The 13376-nt window shown below is 33.1% G+C and overlaps 1 protein-coding gene across 1 annotated transcript in view; it reads left to right on the forward strand.

Annotated features, from left to right (window-relative positions):
* The first annotated feature begins 355 nt into the window (after positions 1–355).
* Positions 356–13376, forward strand: part of LOC106469625 (transport and Golgi organization protein 2 homolog) — a 30425-nt gene continuing 17404 nt past the window's right edge. Inside the window, exons 1-2 of the mRNA XM_013930127.2 lie at positions 356–858; positions 4897–5022. Of these exons, the coding sequence (XP_013785581.1) occupies positions 717–858; positions 4897–5022 (268 nt within the window). The 5' untranslated portion in view covers positions 356–716. The remainder of the gene's footprint in view (positions 859–4896; positions 5023–13376) is intronic.

The following is a 13376-nucleotide window of genomic DNA, read 5'->3' on the forward strand; positions in this document are numbered from 1 at the left end:
AAGAGCTGGCACAGGACTTGGAAAGTATGGTACACAAGGCCTACCCAACTGCACCACCCGATCTCCTCAAGTTGTAACTAACGTCCGGAGGCGTAACATAAGTAATAAATATTAGCATAATCGCTTATCAAATGATCTAGCCCTTCTGATTCCCTCAGCAAGGAGATGGCCTTGGAAGAGGATTGCATCGTCCCTGCACAAATATATTTTAAGTTTACGTTTCACAATGCAATAACTAAACTTTCCTCGTCATTACCTTTAGTCGTATTTTCAACCAATGAGAGAATGGAACAGGTATTAAAGAACCTAATTTATTTTTTATTTTTTTATAGCTTTTCTTGCTCAGTCATGTTTCCTTGTGTATAGCTTATTTTCTATGACTCAACTCTGACGAAAACGAGGACAACTTGTAGAAAGCAGAAGGATTTAGTATTTTGTTTTTAAATACCTATGTACACTAACACGAACTAGCCTTGAGTGAAGAAACGAACAACTCCCAACTTATACGACGACATTATAAACGTTCTATGGTTGCTTTTTGTTTCTGTTTTGAAAGGCCAGATAACATACATACATACACAATTAAGTTGGCAAAGCTGTGTTTTGTCGCACCTGAGTTTAACTGAGATTATAAATACTCCAGTATTTCGAGTGCTTCATTGTTAAATTCCATCTCCTCAACTTCATAAAATCCTAGGTAATTTTCAGCTTCAATAATGTGCATGCTCTTTCTATACCTTAACCCTAACCCAACACCTGACGGTTATCTCATGATTGTCGCGAATGTCAGAGACGAGTTTTACTATCGCCCCACCCTTCCCTGCCATGTCTGGAATCAGGACCCACGGATTGTGGGAGGTAAGTAAAATGTTTCAATTTGTTTTCGTCGCGTAGTTTGAGACATAAGTTCGGTACACAAATTTATATTGTGTGTCACTAGAACTTATACTTATAGGTGTTATATTATTGCACAAAGAACCACACAGAAGCAGTGCGTTACGAAGTTATATTACATAATGTGAAAAGCTGAGAATGCAGATTGATGGTTAAAACTGTTATAAGAGGAAAAAACGTGAGGTTGTTACTTTAACCACAGGACAACAGTCAGTATGTTTCCTCAACCTAGCTGGGCAGATAAGATTTGATAGTATTATTACTCCAAACTGCAGTCCTTACTGATAATGCGGGTTTTGTTACCTAATGTGAGTATATAGGTAACATATTAAACTCTAGTTTTGTTACCTAATGTGAGTTTATGTGTAACATATTAAACCCTAGTTTTGTTACCTAATGTGAGTTTATGTGTAACATATTAAACCCTAGTTTTGTTACCTAATGTGAGTTTATGTGTAACATATTAAACCCTAGTTTTGTTACCTAATGTGAGTTTATGTGTAACATATTAAACCCTAGTTTTGTTACCTAATGTGAGTTTATGTGTAATATATTAAACCCAAGTTTTGTTACCTAATGTGAGTTTATGTGTATCATATTAAACCCTAGTTTTGTTACCTAATGTGAGTTTATGTGTAACATATTGAACCCTAGTTTTGTTACCTAATGTGAGTTTATGTGTATCATATTAAACCCTAGTTTTGGTTACACATAAACTCACATTAGGTAACAAAACTAGGGTTTAATATGTTACACATAAACTCACATTAGGTAACAAAACTAGGGTTTAATATGTTACACATAAACTCACATTAGGTAAATATTAAACCCTAGTTTTGTTACCTAATGTGAGCATAGAGATGTGTGAAAGTCTAAAAAAATGCAAGTCATCTTCCACTCTTAACGATGTATAAAGTTCTGTTAGGTACCTATTTGGGCTGATGGTACCCAAAAAGTCTGGAACCATAGGCATTTCAACAAACTTTACAAAATATTGTACACTTACTGTCCTCGTAATTCGAAACAACTTTTGAGACGGTATTTCCATACTCTTTGAGTCCTGCAAAGCATATTCATGTCATTGTCAATTGTCCTAACACTCGTCACGAATTCGTTGTTTCAGATGTTCAGTGTCCCTATTTTCTCTTTGTACAGTCCCTAGAAAAAGAAATCCAATGGAGTCAAGTCTGGAGATCTTGAAGTTCATTCCTAGGACCACATCTGCCAATCCAATGTCATAGGAAGGTGTCATTCAACCAAACCCAAACTTCTGTTGCATAATACGGGGTGGGAGCTATTCTGCATGAACCAGATCGTGCCAATCCAATGTCCTAGAAATGTGTCATTTAACCAAACCCAGACTTCTTTTGCATAATGTGCAACAGAGCTATTCTGCATGAACCAGGTCATTGCCCAGTTTTTCAACTGTGTCATTATTTGTTCCTGTAACATGTGAAAGTATCGTGCACCACTCGCTGTTGTATCAACTGTTGTATCGTTGTTAGGACAACAAGCAACCACATATGAATAGATTATTAATAATTTTGGAATTTTATAAGAATGATAATCAGAAATGCAATAAATACTTTCATTTCTAATATAAATTAACTAAATCTGTACCTAGTGTTAACATCTTTAACAAACAACTAAATAATCTAATCATAAGACAATGTTCTTGTAAAACAAAATTGCTATTCTTTCACCCAGTTAGATTCCTGGCACGCAATCAGCGTTTTGTTTACGCCTACATCTAGAAACTAGAAACCGGTTCTTAAATCTGGTTTCTTGGTGTTTCACATTTACCGATGATTATCAAATGCAAATTCAACACAAAACAAATTTAAATATTTTAGATTTAAGGTTCACGGTTATAATTAAAATAAAAAACAAACACCAGTCGAGTAAAAGCAGCAAGTGGATGGAGTGAGCTGTAGTGAGGTAAAGTTAAAGGAAATTTCGATATTTTTGTTATGAAGCATTATATTATCACTATTAAAGAGGCAACATTTGCAGGAGAATGCAACATGTCTCCTCCATACAATCCCGACATGGCCAATTTTGACACCATAAAAATCTTGAAAAATAGAACAATGGAAAATTGTCTGTATCACTGCTTGGTACTTACAAGAAGGTCTCTTTATACCAAATCTCATGTAAAATAAAATATCCCGTAAACCTCAAATTTAAAAATTGAGCAGAAGAAAATTCCAAAATTGTCTATTTATCTGTTTATGCAAAGTGTATCTTTGTACCAAATTTAATGTAAATTGGTATAAACGGGGCTAAGTAAATGATCAAAATCCCTATCTATTTAACATATTGGCCTCCTAAAATGACAAAAAAAGAATTAATTACCAAATATGACGTGTTTACTTTATATTTATGTTTCTCAAAACTTGATAAACTATTAACTTTAAACCTACATTTTACTATATCTAAAAGTGAATGTTTTTGCATGGTCATGTTGAAAATTAAATCAATGCGCGTATTTTAAGAATATTAAGTTGATATATCTGCGAACTTATAATGCAAAAAATATGCTTTCGATACTCGTGGTGGATACACCACAGCTAGCCTATTGTGTAGTTCTGTGCTTAACTACAAACAAACTCTTTTTTATTTTTATTAGAAAAACTATATAAAAAAACAACTAGTAATACAGTTATCATTGCTTAAATTTAAAGCAGTAGTATGTTTCATTCTGTTACTATCTTCATCAACATTTTCTAAAATAGTTATTATAATAGATGTAACAGGGCGAACTCCAAAATGTTTTGATTCTATGGAATTCATTACATTCTTTCTGCTTTGAGATCTATGTAAATTTATACGTATGTGTAATTGATTCGACATTTGACCAACATATTACACATAACATTCACTACTTGTTAATACATAAACTATATTCTTTATTTAACAAAATGAATTTATATGTATAAATTTGTAGTTACAGTAAACTTTGCGAGTTTATGGGTGTAGGATAGGTGTCATATTAATTTAGATAACTGGATAGGGTTTTTTATTCTAGTATAATTTGTCATAATGGGGAATGGAATGCCAACTTCAGTAGGTAAGGTTCCCCTAATCACCACTCCCAATTGTAGGATTTTTTATTTCTCTTTTTTCTTATTTATTTTTCACCTCTCTTCTTTTTCCACAGCAGTGAAGGGTGGTATAGATGAAGGATGCTGTGAGCTTAAGCATCCACATTCTTTAAAAAAATTATAAGTTACTTGTTTGAATAAACAATAATGGCACATAAAACTACGTTAACCAGTTAATATATATTGGATATTGTTTTAAAAAGGGAATGCCGAATCACTTTCCCTTAGGGTGAAAAAGACATTCATTTCTTCACGGTTCTTCTGAAACTCAGCCTATATTTGGAATATGGACTTGGAAACAAAACATATTATATTTGGTGTGTGTGTCTATAAAAGAACTATGTAGGAATGGAACAGCTAATTTCAACCTTAACGCCACCTTATGCATAAGTGATATGAATGGCCAGGGCAGAGATCCATAGCGTTTATATATAGCCATTCCTAATTTTGAACTACTGACTAAAGGAAAAACAGCCAAATAGCATCACCTGCCACCAAAAAGGCTTTGTCCGCTTCTTTGAAGTGGATTACAAGACTAACTGTGATTTTCACGACGAATGCTTACAGTTGAAATTGAAGAGGGTGTTCACCGGCACCACATCTCGAATTCTGGACTCTTCGATCTGCAGCCCAATTCGTTTACCACTAGACCACGCCTTACTCGAAAACTACGTATTCTAATGTAGGTTATGGTGCTTTTCAAGAAGTAAGTTTCAACATGAAAGTTTATGTTACAGAAACAGGAAAAGATATGGAAATAAATTACTTATTATAAATAAGATATTTTTGGTATGGAACCTCTTGAATATTGTACAAATAGAGTGTCATAAGTTATAATATATCTAAACTAAAATATCACAGGAAACTGATTTATGTTTTAATGTGTGTTTTATCACAGGTATGGATATTGAAGAAGGCAGAAAAGGCGGGACATGGTTCGCAATATCCAATACAGGGAGATTGGCAGCCTTGCTTAATCTTATGAAACCTTTGTCAGAAATGACAGAAAAAAAGTTAAACAGAGGTAAACTATTCTATAGTATTAGGCAACGTCTGAATGTAGCTATTTAAACAAAGATTTCAACGCCGAAGAAAGCTCTCTCTTTCTGTAAAACTCACCTGTTCAAAGACAAGCTCGGACTATAGGGAACGACTTGAAAATTGCGTAATTCTTGCTCTAATCGAAAGAAAGCCGTTGGTGTTTCACCCAGAGAATATTCTGCTATAATAAACGCTTAGCTTAAGTTTGTTGTCATCAGAATTCAGGCGGATTTTCTGAAGTTTCAAATGTTATGTGATGCGTTGTTAATAATGTAACCGGAAATTTTAAAATACAAACTGTAAATATAAACGTACAATAAATATAGACTAAAATCTCGTGTTAAAATTGAAATTTCATCAAACTGAAAAATAAATCAAACAAAATCGGCAGAAAAAGAAAAACATATATTAATTAATGAAAAATATCACAAAATACATCAAGAACTTAGAAAACGAGATATCATAATATATATACCTAAGATACGCAAACATACTGTGGTTTTTCTACCTTGTAAACATTTTCAAAATGTTTTATTTACTTTAATTTTTTTTACGCTTTTTACTTAACATTGATCAAGAAAGTCATTAAGTTGGTATCTTCTAGCTTCCTTTGTTCCTTGCCATTCTATTGAAGTACAGACGTTTTACCAGTAACGTGCAGAGAACGTTAAAAGGGCAGGGGCTAATTTACGTAAAAGGGCACTTTTCAAACATGGTAAGGCAAGATTGTTTTTGGGATGGAATTGGGTGGAAGTGTTAGGAAAGACTAGGGAGACTGTATGTTGCCTATGGTACTCATAAGACAGAAAACCATGAGAAGCAAGCAGATTCTCTTTTAGTCCTATTCAATTGATCTGATAAACAGTTTTAAAATCTACAATAAACGATAAATTCTCGCGTTTTTACGCTTAATAGCATATCACAATTATTTCTTTAATGTAAAGACCTACAAGTTCCAATGTGTCATTCATGTTAGATCTGAAACATATAACTCGCAGCAAGGTATTTTAGTAGTTATGGGCAATTTTTATGACTGAGAAAAAGGGTACTTTTAGGGAAAAAGAGCAGGAAAGCAAGGGTTTGAGCATACCAAGCCATCCCCTGTGCCCATCACTGTCTTCTACCCTTTGAAGGTTCTGGCTGTAATGTTGCACATTTTGCATGCATGGAGGTCGACAGTAGTTACCTTCAATCGTAGGTTAGGTAATACCGCGACTTTACGGTCTCTTCTATGTTTGAATGAGAATAATCAGTCGCTATGGTAAATCTGACGTTTCACATTAAGATAGAAACATTACATTTATACACTCATGTACCAGGACCTTAGTGAATTGGTTAACGAGAAATCATCTAGAGAGAATGTGCCAGTCTAAGCAATTGACTATCCAGTGAAATGTGGCCATCCAAAGTCAAAAAGCAAGTACACACACTGTGTTTTAAATGGGTGAATATGGTAACGCATGTTGACTTTCTCTATACCATGAACAGAGATAAATACTTGGATTTCTTGGAAAGTTTCCCTAGGTTCAACACTTTAGACCTGGCATATGGATATTGGCATGCCGAGTTGGTTAATGAAATCAGATGTTAAACTTTTTTTCAACATGAGAGGTGGCTTGTATGCATTTTATACCATTTGGCCCAGGTAATGCACCTACTAGCTTTGAGAGGCTAATGGAGTTAAGAATGAAAGGGCTGCAAAAGAAGAGATGCATGGCCTATCTTGACCTTGTTTTAGTGTTTGTCACATATTTGAGGCTGTGGCTGAGAGCCAGGCAATGATATTCCAATGAATAAAGAAAAGAAGCTAGAAACTGAAACCAGGAAATTGTCTGCTTATGTGTACATACTTGGATTTTCTCTATCATATTTTGATTGAGATGACATTTCTACAAACCCTGCTAAGATAGCAGTATTGAGAGATTGGCTTCAGCTTGTAACCGAACAAGAAGACCACAGTTTCCATGGTTTTTATCATATTACTAATAACATAGGACTGCGATAGTTTATTGTATTGAAGTTTTTACATGTTCTACAGTAATTCCTGTATGCTGAATCCGAAAATGATATGCATTTTTCCCCATCACGTACAGATATTTCATAAAACGCCATAATGCAATATATAAAAGAAAGACCACGTAGATTTCACAAAAAATATAAAAAATCAGGATGAATGAGGATGCATATTCGTTTGACATCAATGATCTTCTCTCTTCTTCAGTTTGTTTATATTCTTGTTAACAAACATAATAATGAAAAATTTTGATTGTGATAAACGAAATAATAATTTCATCTAAGTAAGAGTTTTTCTTCCCGATTTGTAAAAAATTCCTACGTGATAGAAAAAAATGAATATTATTTTCGAAGTCTGCATTGCTGAATTATTGAAAATCCGTTATTAAAAACAAAATAACTTTTATGAAGTTTAAATTCGCAGGCCTATGTAATTTGTAGCCAAGTTCTCAAAAGCAGCATTTTCTGCTCTCACTAAAATTAAGATTCACTTTGGATGTGAAAGCAATGTGAACAAGCACTTTGATCCTTACATCTTGCTTAATGGAGAGTTTAGTGCTAGCATATGCAGGACAAGACACCGAGTTCCAATTGAATACTGACACCATCAATAATGTAATTGGAGAATTGTTATCAAAGTTGCAGGATAGAGTAATATTCTACACTAGCCATATAGTAATGGCTTCTGAATGTTCTTATTGTACAACAAGGAAAGAACTGCTTGCGGTTGTAGTCTTCATAAAACACTGTGTAATAGGATTTTCACCATCTGTGTGGACCATGTTTCACTTATGTGGCTCTTTAACTTCAAAAATACAGAAGAAACACTTTGGATAACAATGTTACAATAGTATTATTTTGTCATAGTTTATCATTGAATGCCACGACATATAATTACAGAAGAATTGTCAAACCACATGGGTAGACTGTCTACTCATGAAATGTTCTTATATTGGACACTCTGGAAATTGAAACCATTTCCACCATAACACCAAGCCCTGCAGTAGGAGATTCTGCTAGTGGATGAATGCCATGGTTAATTCTTTGGGAGCTCTTGAAAGACTAACTGAAGGACCCATCTCTAGCATGGGTGCTCCTTGCTATGGGGCAAGGTAAAAGTTGGCAAGCATAAACAAACTGAGAAAAATAGAATTAAAACGTGTACGGTCATCTACAAGTGTAGGAAAGTGTAATGTACCATCACCATTAATCAATGAGCCATGTTTCTCAGACTGTGCTGCAACTATTGAACTCTTCTGCGAGAGATTTTCGAGACTTTGTTTAACACAAAAACTGGAAGGCTCAAAAATGTTACCTGCACTTATGCTAACTGGATGCATTTCAGTCGAGATATCAAACATTTGTGTGAATAATGTATAGTATGTGCCACCCAAAGAAAGAATCAACCAAGGGAAAGAATTGTTGAATCTAATCTATAGAGGATATCCCTGAATGTATTACTTATCTAATCCTAGAGAGTGAGAGAGGTCATCGGTACATACTCAGTTCCTTTGACTACTTCACAAAGAGGGCTTAGGTTTATTCATTCATTAATATATCGACCATCTATGACTGATGTATTGGAAGAGCATTGGATAACACAAGTTTGAGTACCCGAAGATATTCACAGGGATCATGAACTTATTTTCAGTAGCCAATTGTATTCTGAGCTGTATAAAGTGTTAGGTGTAGTGTAGTTATGCACTTAACCCTGTCACCCTCTGTTTGATGATTTAGTAAAAATTAGTAATACAAACTACAAAGCTCACGTTTGTCAAGTTTGTTAATCCTAGCCAAACCAACTGGGATGAGCACTTGCCTATATGTTATGATAGCATAAAGAGCACCTGAAAAGAATATACAGGATGTTTGTCAAACATGCCCATATTTAGGCATGAAATCCTGTTACCTTTGATTTGATGTATGGTCCAACAATGTCCACGATAATATGTAGAGTAGTACTCCAGCAAATTAATCCATTGACATACAAGTTATGGAAGATGTGAGGTGCGTGAAAGCACATGTAACATGCTGGTAAACTGTGTCTATATGTCATAGATGAACCGATTGCGCACTGACTAGACCACTAGTCTGAGATGGAGATCAGTGTATTGTAAAAAAATGAAAATGAGGTCTCTGGTCACATCGTCTCACCTGAAAAGGAGGAAGGAGCTTAAAGTATGTATCTGGCTGTTCAGAATGAGCCAGACGAGGATATACTGGAATTAGAGGATAAAGATAACTCCAATAGTCATCTGAGCTGTTGCTGACATCTTGATCAATAAGGCTGGGACTGATTGACTATCGGAAAGCTAGGATTGTTTGTAAATTGCAAGTGAGTGGAGATCAAAGAATGTCGCCTGAAGGTTACATAATATGGCGCTGCCTGAGGTTACGCAACTGTTGCGTAATAGACAAAGAATGTCGACACCCGAGGGTAGATAACTATTACATAATATGCAAAGTAACCCGACACCTTGGGTTACATAAATGTTTTGTAATAGACACCAAAGGGCTATGACTTCCACGAAGTGGGAACCTGAGGGCACGTTGCTATGCCGCTATGACAGGCGGAAGTTGTCATGTCGCCATGGCAATGGAAGTGGCACGAGAGGGCTCATTGGTATAATGTAGATCAACATGACATTATCTTTATTGTAACAATCAGAGTTTACAATTAATAATTTAATCTAATGTCAAAGTTACTTTATAAGTAAAACAGTCTGCAATTTTAGTCTTATCAACTTTATAATTTTCACTTACATACTATTTACAGAGGCAGATGATGTTTCTATTGGCAGGTGATGTTATCATAAGCAGAGGATGATGAACTCATTTTAGAGTGTCTCAACTTCTCATCAATGTTTAGATTTTATTATATATCCTAAAGATGTAAATATCTTATTTGTATTTTTTATTTGTTTAGTATGATAATAAAAGGGCTCTTGACAAATTATTTCATTTCATTGTAGTTTTCATTTATAAATATATTTATATTACAAAGGCGGATGGTGTTACTAGGTGGATTGTGATACTATGGTTTTATAGGCAGATGGTATTACTAAGAAAATTCTGTTACTAAGGTTAGTGGTGATACAGCAGATGGTGTTTCTATAAACAGATAATTAAATGAGTAATGAATTCATCATAGAGTGTCTCAACGTGTTTCAACATGTGATTACATCATCAATGTCTAGATTTAATTTTGTGTTCCAAACGTTACAAGTAAAATCATTACATTAATGACAATCTTAATGTTTCACCAATTTGGCTTTACGGATTAAATATACTATTCCTCTATCCATATAACTATGATTTTTATTGTTCTTGACAAATTATTTCATTTCACACATGTTGCTTTATAGTTTTCACTTACATATGCTTTACAAAGGCGGGCAGTTTTACTAAGGATAGTGTTTGTATAGACGTTTGCATTTTACACATGTCACTTAATAGTTTTCACTTAAATATGTTTTACAAAGGCAGATGGTTTTATCAGGTGGATTGTATTACTAAGGTTCTAAAGGCGGATGGTATTATTAACCAGACGGTATTACTAAGTTTCTTAGGCGGATGGTCTTATAAGATATATTGTGCAAAAGTGAATGGTGTTACTATACTTCCGTAGAACAGCATACAGATTTTAACTTTTCTCAGCTTATGTTTATAGTTTTCATTTATATATTACCTTTGTCACTATAGGAGGATAGTGTTAGAAACACATTTAACATACTGCTGAAATGTTTTTATCACATCTAATGTTTTTATAATTATTTAATGAGACAGATAATTGTGTTTTTATGACTTAGTATACGTTTAACGTACTATTTACAGTTTTTGCTTCCATATCTAATTGTATTTTGCATTTACTGACGTTTTATGCGTAAAACGCTTTCATTTCCATAATTGATATATAATATATATTCGTCCTGAAAAGGATGTTTATTTAAGTCTCATGTTTAGCTTTATAAGTTGATCGCTAAAGTTTAAAGGATTAATGTTGTAGAGCATCTTACCTTCTGCATGTATCCTCATTTTGAATATTAGGTAAACTACTACATATGGGTGTTCTTTCTGCTGCTACCTGAGGTAATTAACATTGAATGCAAACAATAGAAAGATCAACACATGCAATCGCCAAATGGTGTGGACAATTCACTCTTATTGATTCACAGCTGACGATATGTCGAACTTTTTACTGAGAAGAGAGGGGCTGAAAAAATTCAAAGTTCAATATGGCAGAAAATAAAATTTTATGAAACAAAAGTTGAACAAGTCAATTATAATATAGTATAAGTCGCTATTTATGATTATACATTCATTATTAAGATATAAATCTCATACATAATATTGCAAATAAATTGTTCAAACTCTACATATTCATATATTTTCTACACAAATTCAAAAATATTAGATTACAAATTTAATGTTCACCATACTTTAGCTTAACTAGAGATTATAAGCTTTTGTAATGTCATTGACTTCAAGAGTCAGTAAACATAGCTTACTGGTTCTTTCACGTTACATAATGACACAAAACACTAAATGTGTATTCACGATATTATATTTCTCAATATTTGACGGGACATATACATTTCAGTTATTGTAGAATTCTTTTATACGTTCGATTCAATTAGACTCCAAGAAATGATTACTCACGTTTATAACACATATGTTTATCAATCTAATACAAGATTCCGCATAGATATGTTATCGTCAATGTATGTAAGTAAAATCACAAACTCTAAATAAGACCGATGTCACCCTTATTGAAACACGTATTAACAAAACTTCAAGATACACTACTATTTATGTAAACATCTTAGTTTATAAAATACCGGATTAGCTTTCACACAACTTTTATACATTATGTCATATTACTACTTGTTCATTTGAGTTCAATATTTTATATAGTTTATAAACAATAGTGTACAATTGTTATATTTAGCCGTACTCTAGAACAAAAAATGTTTTGTATACTCTAATCAATGCCTGACATACAGCAATTGGTCAAAAGTTCAGATTGTGTCAGTCGAAAAATATAGTTTAAAATATTTTTCAAATGAAATATAACTTTACTATGATTGATTCAGTTAGAGTTTTGATATTTATGATACATACTTAGACCTAAATACTAAATCTATTTGAAGTGTATGAGATTTACGATTTCATTATACAACGAATGGTAACAGAGTTAGTTGTTTCTGAGTATTGCCGATAAGTTCGGTCACAATTTCAGACATATCAGTCTAGAACAAACAGTCTCATTTTTATTTAAATATTAATAAGCTTTCAATCACATGTTATAATTGTTCATCGATTTTTGAGACTCAGAAATTATTTTTTCAAAACTGACATAGATTTTTTAAAAACAATGTTACTGTAACATGTATCATCTTTTTTTTACTAAATATATTATTTTCAAATATTGTATGTTTATTCTCAAGTTGAGGTAGATTTCTAGATGCGTAATGACCAGTGTCACACACATACAAATGGTGTGGGCTATTTCAACATATTTCTGACACATCCCAGCTGATAGCGAGTTTAAAATCTTGACCCCTTGTACAAAAGTAAGTCATGTATTTGCCTAAGGCTAAAATAAGTATTGTTTCGTTTCCACAAGACTGACTAATAAGCCAGAAATTCTATTTCTGTATCTTTCAAAACTGCATTTTATTAGTTTACCAAAGCATGAAATACATTTTTCACAAATGAACATAACTAAAACAGAGTTGACAATCATAATCGTAAAAGGATCTTTAGATATAAATCAAGTGATTATTATTCGACTATTTCAAAACAGGTATTTCCTCACGTGAATTTCTAAACTCTTTAACATGAATTATCTTTTCCCTTAAAAATCAGTTACAAATCAGTGTTTTGTGATTTTCGTGTATCATACAAAACTTCAAGATATACTTATACAGTAATTATGAAAACAGCTTAGTTTATAAAACACTGACTTACATCCTAGTGTAATAATACATGTTCTACATAATTTTTCTAGCATAGTATTAGTCAAACATGTAACGTATTAAAATTTTGAATAATCTTAAACCGAGCTAAATGATAATTTAAATTTAGTAGTTAAATAAAGGCTGATATATCTCCAATTATGATATTTGCGAACAAGTTTGATATACACAGTTTTCCTTTTTCAATACAAATATGTTTTAATACACAAACAATAATACAATTTACAATATCATTTATTACAAATAGTTATTGCTAACAATGATTTACACACAAAAGTTCTACAAAGTTACAAGCAATACAAAGTCTTCTTTCTAGTCTGGAACTTCCTTGATGTCTTATCGAGGA

Source organism: Limulus polyphemus, unplaced genomic scaffold (genome assembly GCF_000517525.1).
Source record: "Limulus polyphemus unplaced genomic scaffold, Limulus_polyphemus-2.1.2 Scaffold3578, whole genome shotgun sequence".
Classification (NCBI taxonomy): Eukaryota; Metazoa; Arthropoda; class Merostomata; order Xiphosura; family Limulidae; genus Limulus; species Limulus polyphemus.